Below are 12,123 nucleotides of genomic sequence, written 5' to 3'. Positions count from 1 at the left end.
CTCGTGGGGCACATCCTGCGGCTGACCTTTTATTCACAAGAGTACACGTCGCCTTACATTTCATGTAGGAGAAGTCTTTTCTGTATGATATACATCTTCATGAGCCCTATAAGGAGCATGAGATCATGTCTTTATAAACCGGTATTATCGCTGGTCTTGGTATGGAGTTGCATATTTGCATATATAGGCCGCAAAGGAGGTAAAGGAGGTAAAGGAGGTAAAGGAGGTAATCGGAGTGATGTCACCCCGGAGACCCGCGCATAATATATTGTATACGATACAACATACATTCTAATTTCAATGTACTGGAACGCCTGGTCTGTTGGTGATCTGTAGATCGAGTGGAGATTCTTGTATTGAGGGTTTTCTACGTGTATTCTTTGCCATTCGATGGGTAGTACATCCACGCAGATGTTATCCATGGATGTAATAAGATTCTGACTCATGTCGTATTGTCTAAGTGTACCTTGGTAATACAAAACACAATACATTTGCTGCGCCATATTTCAGGCAGTGTACTTATAAGTTATAACGTCGTACTAGTTATCGTGGACGCCTCAGGTGGCTCGGGGATCGACTTCTACACAGAGCCCCATAGAACAGTACAGCGCCGGTTCACGATAAATATATGCTAGTAGACAGTCTCGAAGATATATAGACCTATGAACATCTAGAACATGCCATTTCTTCTAGCCTGCAATGAATGGACATTACATTTAGGAACCAAGGAACCCTATGTGGAGTGTCCTGGGGGCCACCCGGGGTTGTTCAACCTTCTACGGTTGCTTACTCCACTCCCAAAAATAGCCTGTGGCTGATACTTGTCATTTCCTATATTGCCTGCATGACATGCGAACCTTCCTAACCAAGTCTCATAGAGAAGTTGGAATGTTTGTGTTACTCGACAGTATTGATATTCCACCCGCGGTGGCATCGAGACTCCCCATCAAGCAGTCGCTATGCCACAATCCCAATCAGGTATCTTCTATAACAGGTACATGGACCATCTGTTTTCGTTGTGAAAATTATCATCCTGAACGTTGTGGTCTCCTTGCCACACAGTTGCCACCACCGAAATCCCCTACTTGATTCGCTGTACATTATGATTAGCCCTATTGAACCGACCTAGTATAAACGTTATGACACTACGTCTTCTCGTGATCTGATTGGTATCTTCCACACCTGAGCATTCATTTGTGCTGACTAAAAATAAGTTGGGTGGACTTTTATTTGGCAGGTCACCAATAATTGCGCACGGCGTATTTGCACTTGATGACTGCTTTGGTCTCCAAAGCTCTGCTGAGATCTTTATAACAGTTGATGCATTCCAGACTTTCATATGACCGTAATAGTAAGTGTCATTCTTTGAGCCGATTCTACTAGAACATCCATGGATGCGTTACGAACGGGATGGGATGTAGGGCTTCTGATATTTAGCACGGAAAATACTTCAGATCATATGAAAGCTGCGCAGGCATTGGCAATCAACATGAAACGACCTATTCGTATCAGAATATTGATGACGCTCTTGTGTCAAATAACATGGCGGTATTTCCGTGCCTCGTCACGATATCAGGAGGGCCTCGTTCAATTCTATTATGAGATCTTTTCGACCATGGCGTCTCCCGGCCAACCGGTTATAATAGGCGCGATTCCCTCTTTTGGTGATAATAACGAGCAAATATTGGGGCGACGAAGGAGACAACAGCAATTGCTTGCGAGCTTGGTGCTCTTTCTCGTCGGCAGTTAAACTGCATATCGAAGATCCCATTCTATTGAGAGTAATCCGATATATTGCGGTGATATGACTGATTGATTGACTGCAAAGCGATGACCTTCACCGGACCCTTTTCTCCATAAAGCTGGCAGACTTTTGATTAACGGAGAGACACTGCAGATAATAAGAAAAGAGAAGACGAAAGGGAGTGAAGGATACTGGTACTGAGGGGTATATCTCTTGACTGAAATGGCATGCTATGCATAATTGTAGGGTAGGTGGCGTTCCTCTCTGGGCGGCTACCCATTTCGATATTCACGCATACGAAAGTTATAAAACCGATTGTACTACGGAGTAATTATATCCAACTTGACTGATTCTATATTAGAATCGAAATCTTGAACTATGAGATGAGAATATGGTATGAGAAGGTAAGTATAAAGGACAATGCACTTTGCACATGGAATACTAATTACTGAAAATAGACGGAATAGAGAGATTCCTCTACTCCGTACGGAATAGAAAGGTGACGAATATGCGTGAGCCAGGGACTATCACGGGTGTGACTTTGCTTCGCAGTAAAAAATAGTCGCACAGACCCTCAGCTGTTTTCCCCTCTCCAACTTCCCAAACCCCCCAAATATCCCAAACTTGCCAAGGGTGCTTAATCGAGTTATATGACTGGGCCTCGAATTTGAGTTGACCGGGTACTTTTATCCAGTCATTCACATCTTCCCTGTTTCTCTCGGACCGCTCATTCATCTCACACACTAAAGCGGTTCTGCATTCCGTGTGGTTGGACGATCGGCGGATTAGCGCCGGGCTGGGGGTGATGAAGGTGCATCGTGAGGAGCGAGTATGCCCGCTACTCGATCTCACTGGCCCGTTACTCCACTGTGACAAGCTTGGCTGATCACTCCCGCCGGCCAGTCACACTCCCCTCCCAACGCCTCGAGGTACAGTGCACTTGCAGCCAGAGGGCTTGACAGGCTTTGAATCTTCCAATCATGTCCCTGGCCTCTGCTGCAAATCCCTCCCTCGGCGCTTACTCTGGCCCGACTCAAGTGACGAGAATCAAAAGCCTGCATTTTGGTCCCCCGCCTCTCGGACCATGCCAGCACTCAAACATTATTGATATTCAAGGTGCCCAGGCCGGATCCTGTCACTTTCTGGTTATCTTCCATCTTTTTTTTCGTTTTTGATCGCCATCTGCTACTTAATCCACGTGTACGCAGGCTTCGCACACGGTATCGGTGATTTATTGTAAACCTGATATAGTTCAGCCCTTGTCCCACCACACTTGTGGTTTTTGGTGTACATTCGAGTCAATTCAGTCCCAGCAGCCAGACCTGTGGCCGTCAAGTCGAGAGCTGGCTCTCTTGACCTAATTGTTTGATTTCTGTGCCTGCATTGTTCATCGACTCAATGGCGGTATCAAACGATAGTCGAGACAATTCTCCTGTGACCTACGAGCCTGTTGTTCCTACGGATCTTACCCGTGCCTCTTATCACAGTGCAATGGGCCCTCCACCACAACACACCGTGCGAGAGACACGCAGCGGTTCTGATACGAGCAATGCCTCGCTCAAGAGTCCACGCACTGCTCGATTCGCCGAGGCCACATCGATTCACTCTCCCATCGACCGCACAGAAGCTGGACGATCACCTTTCGCCGATCCTCCCAAGATTCAGGCGAGGGGAGATGTTGGAGATGTGGGATTCGGTTACGTGGGAGCAAACAATGAACATGCGGATGACCAGGTGCCAATGTCACCTTTCCGACCTGATTTGAAGGTGCCCCAGACGGCCAAGTCATTGAACCCTCTCAGTCCAACTTTCCGCGAGGAGTACTTGCTTGAGAAGCAAGAGAAGAAGGCCGAAGTGGAGAATGCCCGAGACTTGGTAAGAAAGCCGCCGAATTATGCCAATCAATGCAAGTTACTAATTGTCACCAGAGAATCAAACTCCGCGTCCGGATCGTCAAGGTCTTCCTGCGTTTCATTAACTTCGGCTGCAGTCTGATTGTGTTGTCTCTTCTCGCCGTGACATTGACTGTCTTCAACGCAACCAAGCACCTGCCCACTCGTAACAACCTTCCTGCCTGGGCAGAGGGCACCAACCCATGGGCCCAGTACCTCCTTCTAAGCATGGCTTGCGTTTCCTTATTCGCCTGTCTAATCGTGTTCTGGGCCTACCGAAAGGGCGGCCACGGACGCGCCGAAAAAGCCGCGGTCTACTACACCGGGTTCTCGATCGCCTTCTTCGCCGTGAATCTCATTATGTGGATCGTAGGCGCGGCAGTGTACCAGCACTCTAAAACCTCAGGAGACAATAAGGATATGTGGGGATGGTCCTGCGCGCGGAACACCCGCGAACAACTCTACCACAACAGCGTTGACTATGCTCTCCTTTGTCGTCTACAGGACTGGGGCCTTGTTTGCGCCATCATCGAAGTCGTCATCGAAGTCCTGGTGATCTCGATCTACGTGGTAGTCTTCTACCGCGTCTGGAGCAAGCGCAAGCTGATGAAGTCCATGGACACCCGCGACAACGCCCGTTCAGATCTATATCTCGCCCAGCTGCGCCTACAATCCGCCCCAAATACCCCCCGGCTTCGCAGGCTTCGCTTCCAACCCTCCAAAGTCCCCCTTCTACGCCGCCGGCCCCGTGGACCCCTACTCGGCCGCTGAGAAGGGTATGGCCCAACCCCAGGCTACTCAGTATGCCTCACCGCGGTCGCCTACCCGCCCTACGCCATCCTTCCAGCTCCAGCCGCCTCCCATCAAGGTTCAGCAGCCAACTCCGCAGACCGCCCAGGAGGAGTTTGCTCCTCCTTCTCAATACTCGCAGTCGCCGCCTCCTCACAGCCAGCGCCAGAGTCCGCCTATGAACAGGGGTAGTGCTCCCGGTGAGCAAACTTACGATTCTGTGCCGATTCCTGGGGCTTATCAGAGTCCCGCGGTGCCGGCGTTCCCGCCCCCTGTACGCAAGTAAATTTGAATGACTGCAAGCTTGCTTTTTTCTTTCTTTTGACTCTTGGGGTGTTTTGGTTCCCTTCCATTTTCCCTCGTGGCAAATGAGGGTGCTTGGAAACATAAAAAACTTTAAAAAAACAGTGGAAAACCCGAAAACACAATTCAGGCCGTCAGTTTCGATCGATCTGGTTCAAAATCGAACACTTGTTCGACCTTTTGTTTTACCCTCTCCTTGTTATGGAGTTTAATGTACACCCTGGAACACGTGGAGTTTTGGTGTGAGATACAGATACCTATTTGACCTTTGGTACACTGTTGGTGTATTTACTTTCTTTCCATTTGGTTTTTGTCCAATAAATGAATATATTGCTATGACAATGATACATATGAATGAACTCCTTACCGATTTTCGTCTCCACGCCGTAGGGGAATTTTAGCAAGCGTTTATGCCAGTACTCAACACACACCCAAGTGACGAACTAACCTTGACTTAAGGCTGACTACTCGGCTATTGCACCAGATATTATGTATGTAAAATCGTCTGAATTCATCCAACAAAAGAAGTGATCCGAAGAGACAAAAAGACCCAAAAGCGCCATTCACTGCGAACAGGAAAAAAAAAGCAAAACCACAACGCCGCAAGGATCTACCAAGTCACACCGTCCTGTCCATCACTCGTGACCAACATGCATATCGTAGTGCTTCTACCCGTGTCAACTATACATGCAACTAAAAAAAAAAGCCAGGTTATCACATTCCTCCTCCCTCTTCGATGATGGCGTGCGTATCCCTAGTTACGAAGATCTCTTCCAGGGTAGCTGCATCAGCGCCCATCTTGCTTAGATCACTCTCGAGCACGAGGCCCTGTTCGTTGGCAAGATGCAGAAGACAAATAAAACCGAATGACGTGCTGATATCGCGTAGGGTTTCAGCCGGGTAAACTGCCTTGAGGGAGTTCATGATTTGTGTGAACCGTAGCCGGCCAGGATCTTTGGAAACGACAGGCTGCTCTGGGCTCTCGGCCTTGGGCGTGGGCGGAACAGGGGCATCCGATTCACTCTCGGGTTCGGTCGGAGCCTCACTGGAAACGGCCCCTGGTTGTGAAGCCGAGGCGAAGTCCACGGCATCAACCAAGCGCTCGCCCATGCCCTTCCACATCTCCGTTTTGAGGCGCCGAACGTCAACCTTCTTTGCCACACGTGCATATGCCACGTAGTCTGGTCGTGCACGACGACCACCTTGTGTCACTAATTGTGAGCCGTAGCCGCCAGCCCCCGGTCGACCAGGCGTGGCGCCGACCATATTCAAGAGCGCACTGAGTCCAGTTGCTCCACCTGCTTCTCCAGTTGAGGTGCCTTGAGGGCCGTCTGCTGGCGGAGAAAGCATCTCTCGGGCATCTGCGAATGGCAGATTGTCGTCGTCATCGAGATCCATGCCGTTCGGGAAAGCAAGACCATCGTCATCAGCAAAGAAGTTGGCATCATAGGCACCGGCAGCACCTTCCTCGCCGGCGTTTTCTTCCGGCTTGCGATTTGCCCAGAAGGCCTCGTCCATGTCTCCATTACCAGCCGTCAAATCCTGCCGACGGCGTTTGCCCAAAATCTTCTTTGAGCCCATCTTTGCCTTTGGCTTGAGGAACAATGTGAGTAGGTTGCGGGAGTTGAAATGCTTGTCGTCGGGAAGAAGGTTGCGACCCTTTGTCTTCCACTGCGTCTTGGGTAATGAGACGGCGGAGTTGGAGCTGGCCGGAGTGTAGATCAATTCCGCGACAGCAGGATCCAGAGGGGCAGCAAAATCAATCTCAAAAGGCTCCTTCTCTTTGCGCTGCTTGGGTGCTGACGTAGCGGGTGTTGCATGCTCTTTGATTCTCCGAATCTTCCAGTGCTCTGGGCCAGCCCAGTTCTTTTGTAGCGCGTTGTCAAAGTAGCTCAGAATGTTTTCGTGGTCGTGACTATTAGTTTGATGAGACATAGAGATGGCATATGCGTCTTCATCGCCATCCTCGCCCTCACCATCATTCTCTCCATCATGGGCTACCCGGTGAACATTTAACATTGGTTCCAAGGCGGCCTCCCGAGCCCATACCTCTCCTCCGTCACCAAACCCAGTGTCGCCGCTGAGATCAAATCCAGCTAGGGTAGCATCATCGTCGTCAAACCCGACGGCGTTGTCGTCGTCGAGCATGATGCCAGATGGGTCGTCAGGTGCGCGTCCATCTTCGTCCATTTTGTCTTGCCGCCATTCCTCCGGCGCTTTGAGGAGAGGGAGATCCAGCGACCCGCTGGGATCACCTAAGTCGAGGTTTTTGAGCGATGGACAAATATCTTGTTCGTCGAGGCGATCCAAATCTGGGAAAAACTGGCTAGCTAGCGTGGCAAGGTCGATCTCTGTGTTATCTTCAAAGGTGTCGCTTGCGGGTTTCGGGGTTGGTTTTGTTTGGTCCTCGGTCTGCGAGTCTGGATCCGTAGACCCTTGACGGTCATCTTCGGCCGTTTTGGCGCTATCGTCCACAGCGTCGTCGCTGCTGTCGAACACGATTCTTCCATGGCTATCGATAGCGAGGTGGTTCAGAAGCAAGCCCTTGGCACCTCCTTCATCAAAGTCTGCCGATGCTTTCTTGAATAGCGGGTCAACAGCGAATTCGAGCTCGAACTTCTTCAGTTGCAATGAAGAGAATGACGGGGCGAGGGTAGCCTCATGGGAACGTGTCTAGACACCATCTAGTTAGTCAAATCCTAGATGTCTGACACCGTATAAACACTACCTTTTTGCGCGACTTGCGGGGCTGACCATCTTCGCCTTCCTCATCCTCATCGCCATCTTCTGCCTCCTCCTCCCCGCGCCCTCTCTTGTCGCGGCTATCAGCCAGTCCACTTAGAAGTTTCCCCGTCTCCGTCGCGACACTGTCCACTCGGCTGGTGTAGATTTTGACACAACCGTCAAGGGTGCAGCTGGCCTTTTGAAAGTTTACACCATCTCCTTCCTTCAGCAATGACATGTCGTGAAAGTAGTCGATCAGCGCAAAGTTCCAGGAGTTATTCGCATTAATTTTGTTATCGGTCGCCATCTTCATCCACTCTTCAAAATTGGCTAGGATCGGCACGCGCTTCATTGGCGTCACTGCGCGGCCATTGACATCGCTAGTCCGACTGCGGTGACCGGAAGGTCGAGGTGTTGCGGGACTGTCGCTTCCTTCACGATCGTAGGTGTATCGCCGGGGTGGCATGGGCGTCTTGACTGCGGCTTTAATCTGACTCATTTGGCGATCATGAAGCGCTTGACGAGCCTCCATGCGCGCTGCCTTCTCACCCTCATCGTCGTTGAGGGGAATCCTGATTCAATTAGTTGATTGTTATCACCAAGAGATATCCAGATACTTACTTGACCGGAGAGTTTTTGTGCGGGGTCGAGGTGCCGTTAGAACGGCGATGTACCTTGTTTGCGACACGCGGCATGGTTGCGGTTACCCCCGATAGGGGATGGCGATAACAGCGTTGAGATGGAAAGTTCGATGAAGAGAGGGGTTGATGTCGTCGAAGCAAAACAAATGGGGAAGTCAACAAACATACGGCGGTCGAGGCACACCAATGACGCACTAGTTGTTATATAATCAAGACTTTTGGTGCCTGGAATATCGGGTTTCAATATTGTACCCTGGTCCATCCTTCTGAACCTTCAACAACTAACCCTCCCATGTTTGATTGCAACTACAACCTTTTCACCATCTTATCTGGTTTTACTCACGGTTATCCTATGTGCAATCGATCCCCTCAATCTGTTTCTTCAGTGCAACGACGATCGGCGAACTAACCGCTTTGGCCCACTCCCGAGGCCCGCCGCAGCTCCTCCTAGCTGACATCACCGCACTCCTCACCGCACTCACCACGCTCGTATATACAAACCAACATCCGTTGGACGCTATATTTACATGCATTGGGTCTTCAACTTTGATCCTTCTGGTATAAGTCTCCGGCCCACGATGCCGCAATACCTTTCGACATAATGAACCAGCTGCTGTCCTTCCTGCAGCCTGCAGTCCGGAAGCCACGATACTCAATCCGACCATTTTATACCACGTTGTTGGTGTTTACCCTTATTGCAACAGCGAGTTGGTTCCTAAGTGGTACTACACATGAAAATGGCCAGTTTGCGCAACCAGGTACAGGGCCACATATAGACCTGTTCAAGCGAGAGGCCGAACTAGAGGTATCTTTCCCTTTCCCAATCCTTCCCTATGAGATGGGACCGAAGGCTAAATGATATACTGTGTCACAATGATATAGTGTCGCTCGGTCCGCAATGTTAAAAACCAGTGTGCATACGTCCGCGCCAACTGTCCCGATCACGAGGATGGCCTAATCTCCTACCTTCAATTTTACTATTGCGGATTGGCCGATGTGAAACCAGTAGCATTCACGATATTGATACTCTGGCTGTCACTGCTCTTCAGTACCATCGGCATCGCAGCAAGCGATTTCCTGTGTATTGATCTGAGTACATTGGCTAGCATCCTAGGCTTGAGCGAGAGTCTCACAGGCGTGACATTCCTTGCATTTGGCAATGGAAGCCCTGACGTGTTTTCCACTTTCGCCGCCATGCGATCGAACAGTGGGAGCCTGGCGATTGGTGAGTTGATCGGCGCGGCGACTTTTATTACCTCCGTTGTCGCAGGCTCCATGGCATTAGTTCGGCCATTCAAGGTCGCGCGAAGGAGCTTTGTCCGAGATGTGGGCTATTTCATAGTAGCTGTCATTTTCAGCATGTTTATGCTGGCTGATGGGAAACTTCATGTATGGGAGTCAGCTGCGATGGTAGGCTTGTATGCCTTCTATGTCGTATTGGTGGTTACGTGGCACTGGTATCTGGTACGACGACGCCGAAAGAACGAGAGAGATCTCGCAGCGCGAGCTCACTTCCATATACCGGAGAACCAAGAACTGGAGATCGAAGAGGCCGCTGAGGACGATGATCCGGGTGTAGCGTCAGAGTCACGAAGTCTTCTCCGAGGAGCCTCGACTGAGGATTTTGATCTTTTGGAGCGTGCCGAGCCTGTTCCTCTATGGAAAAAAGAGGACGACGAGGACGACGAAACACGCAACCCGTACTTGGCCGAGATTCGTGATAACATGCACGTCTATCGCCCCGTGAAATCGAGGCGTAACACGATGAACCCCATTCGACCGAGTCTTGTCGGTGCATTGGAGTTTCAATCTGTTCTTCATTCACTGCAGAAATCAAGAAGCACCCGTCGCAATCCGACAATCGGCATGAACAGCTATTCAGATGACGGCGAGTCCGATTTCGACAGGCGCTCGGTGGCATCGCATCCTCGCGCCAGTCGACCATCTGCTAGTAACGACCGCCTGTCGCCGTCCAGCGCAGCAGGTTCATCTCGAGTTCGAGCTGTGTCAGCGAATGATGCCTTGGGGTTGAAATATGACTCCAGTGTTTTAGAGCCCCGGCCAACACAAGGTCCACTGCTTACAGTGAGCAAACCTTCTTTTGAGGATATTTCGGAACAAGAAGCCATGCAGTCACGCCAGCTCCCTCCAATTAATACTGGGATAGCGCTGGATGTGTCTTCTGCGAGCCAGTCGCCGACTCTAGACCCAGTTACCACAAGTCCCCAAACTCCTGACCGGCTCGCTCCATCGGACGCGTTCAACTCTCCCAATTACCGCAACTCAGGGACAGATGACCGATCCACAATGTCAGTATCTCCCAGGGGCACTACAGCCCGCCATTATTCAGGCGTCGGGTTAGAAAGCCCCTCAGTGCCCTTCCCATCGTATACTGATTTACCCTCCATGGCACTCTCACGACCACCCAGCGTTCGACTTCCAAGTTCAACCAGCCCATTAGAACGGTTACAAGTCCATGACGGGTTTGATGATTTCGCTCATGTAGGCCTCCCTTTCCGAAAATACCTGAGGAATTGGTGGCCTGACTCGATTCCCCCTCCCCAGCAGATTGCTTGCACACTCTTCCCGACTTTGGCTGGCTGGAAATCTAAAACTGTCTGGGAGCGGTTGCTCGGTATTATCGCAGCTCCCAGTGTCCTGCTTCTTACCATAACTGTCCCAGTCGTTGAGCCTGAGACACCAGAGTTTGTGGACCCGGACCCCATACCCTCGGTGATCATTCAGGACGTCGGCGATGGAGGAAATCCTTCCCCAAGGGTTAGACTGCCAGCCGATAGTCCAGTGCTCGTGGCTCAGGCACATGGCCATGACGGGTCAGCTTCTAATGTGCCGCCAACGCACCCCCATCGAAAGTCCTCGTACGAACACACTAGTCGCCCCCGATGGGACTCGGAACTCCCGGCAGTGCCAGTGCCGGGCTCACCTGTGAATTCTGTGCCAACAAAGGACTGGAATCGCTGGCTGGTTTCCATCCAGCTTTTCACGGGTCCCTTCTTCGCCGTACTCATCGCGTGGACGACTGTGGATGAAGACCGTCAGCTGCGCAACCTCATTTTCCCCTCCCTTGTCTCCCTCTTATTCTCCTCCATTTGTCTCACGGCCCTAATAATAAGCACCCGTCGTCAACGAAACCGCCGACGTCCCAGTGCAGATCTTTCCATTCCGCTCCTCCCCCACGAATCCCAGCCCCACCTCGACACCCTCCCATCGCAATGGCGGCCCTTCCTCTCCCTACTTGGCTTCTTAGTAGCCATATCCTGGATTGCCACGATTGCCACAGAAGTTGTCTCCCTCCTCAAGACCATCGGCGTTATCCTCAACATCTCCGATTCCCTACTCGGATTGACCATCTTCGCCGTCGGGAACTCGCTAGGCGATCTAGTCGCTGACATCACAGTTGCCCGACTGGGGTATCCGGTCATGGCCCTCAGCGCCTGCTTCGGTGGTCCTATGCTCAATATCCTCCTCGGTATCGGACTAGGTGGTTTGTATATGACCATTAATGCCGGGAACCAGAGACACAATGAGACGCTGCAGGGTGTCGCCCCTGTGCAAGTCTCTTATGACATTGCCATCTCCAAGGTGCTTGTTATCAGCGGTGCGACACTTTTGATTATCCTGGTTGGGCTCTTGATTGTTGTTCCTATGAACAACTGGAGAATGGATCGCAGGATCGGGTGGGGTCTTATCGCTCTTTGGTGTGTGAGTACCTTGGGGAATGTGATCGCAGAAGTTGTCTTGTGATGTTGGGACATGAACATGAGATCGGGAATGACGACTATTCGTCCGGTTTTTCTTCTGGTTTAGTTTGGTGTCGGTGTCGGTAGGCATCGTGATTTTGTTTTCTTTTCTGCTTTCCAGTTTAACGTACAGCCAATCGCATGCTGATAGTACAGTCCTTTTGCACGTGAAATTATCGTGAAAGGATTATGATATACGAAATGCATCCTCGTTTAATTCCGAATTTCTATATACCAAAGCCTTTTACATTTGCCAATAGGGGTTGATA

General features: G+C 50.7%; 3 protein-coding genes across 3 annotated transcripts; 2 read left to right on the top strand and 1 right to left on the bottom strand.

The window, feature by feature from the left end:
- Positions 1–3,142: 3,142 nt before the first annotated feature.
- N7516_003311 (uncharacterized protein) lies at positions 3,143–4,711 on the top strand (the record flags this gene model as incomplete). The annotated part of the gene is made up of 3 exons (XM_057216031.1): positions 3,143–3,619; positions 3,673–4,273; positions 4,338–4,711. 3 exons carry the CDS (start codon positions 3,143–3,145, stop codon positions 4,709–4,711), a joined length of 1,452 nt encoding a protein of 483 aa, XP_057077914.1.
- A 731-nt stretch (positions 4,712–5,442) lies between these two features.
- On the bottom strand, positions 5,443–8,147 carry N7516_003310 (condensin subunit BRN1; the record flags this gene model as incomplete). Its single annotated transcript, XM_057216030.1, has 3 exons — positions 5,443–7,401; positions 7,457–8,024; positions 8,074–8,147. The coding sequence occupies 3 exons, from the start codon at positions 8,145–8,147 to the stop codon at positions 5,443–5,445; spliced, it is 2,601 nt and encodes an 866-aa protein (XP_057077913.1).
- A 547-nt stretch (positions 8,148–8,694) lies between these two features.
- N7516_003309 (sodium/calcium exchanger protein) lies at positions 8,695–11,858 on the top strand (the record flags this gene model as incomplete). Its single annotated transcript, XM_057216029.1, has 2 exons — positions 8,695–8,898; positions 8,976–11,858. The coding sequence occupies 2 exons, from the start codon at positions 8,695–8,697 to the stop codon at positions 11,856–11,858; spliced, it is 3,087 nt and encodes a 1,028-aa protein (XP_057077912.1).
- Between the last annotated feature and the right edge of the window lie 265 nt (positions 11,859–12,123).

The sequence above is a fragment of the Penicillium verrucosum genome (genome assembly GCF_028828655.1).
Source record: "Penicillium verrucosum strain IBT 35672 chromosome Unknown utg000001l_segment0_segment0, whole genome shotgun sequence".
NCBI classification, from domain to species: Eukaryota; Fungi; Ascomycota; class Eurotiomycetes; order Eurotiales; family Aspergillaceae; genus Penicillium; species Penicillium verrucosum.
Note: the sequence above shows the minus strand (reverse complement) of the source record. Positions and strands in the feature narration are given on the sequence as shown.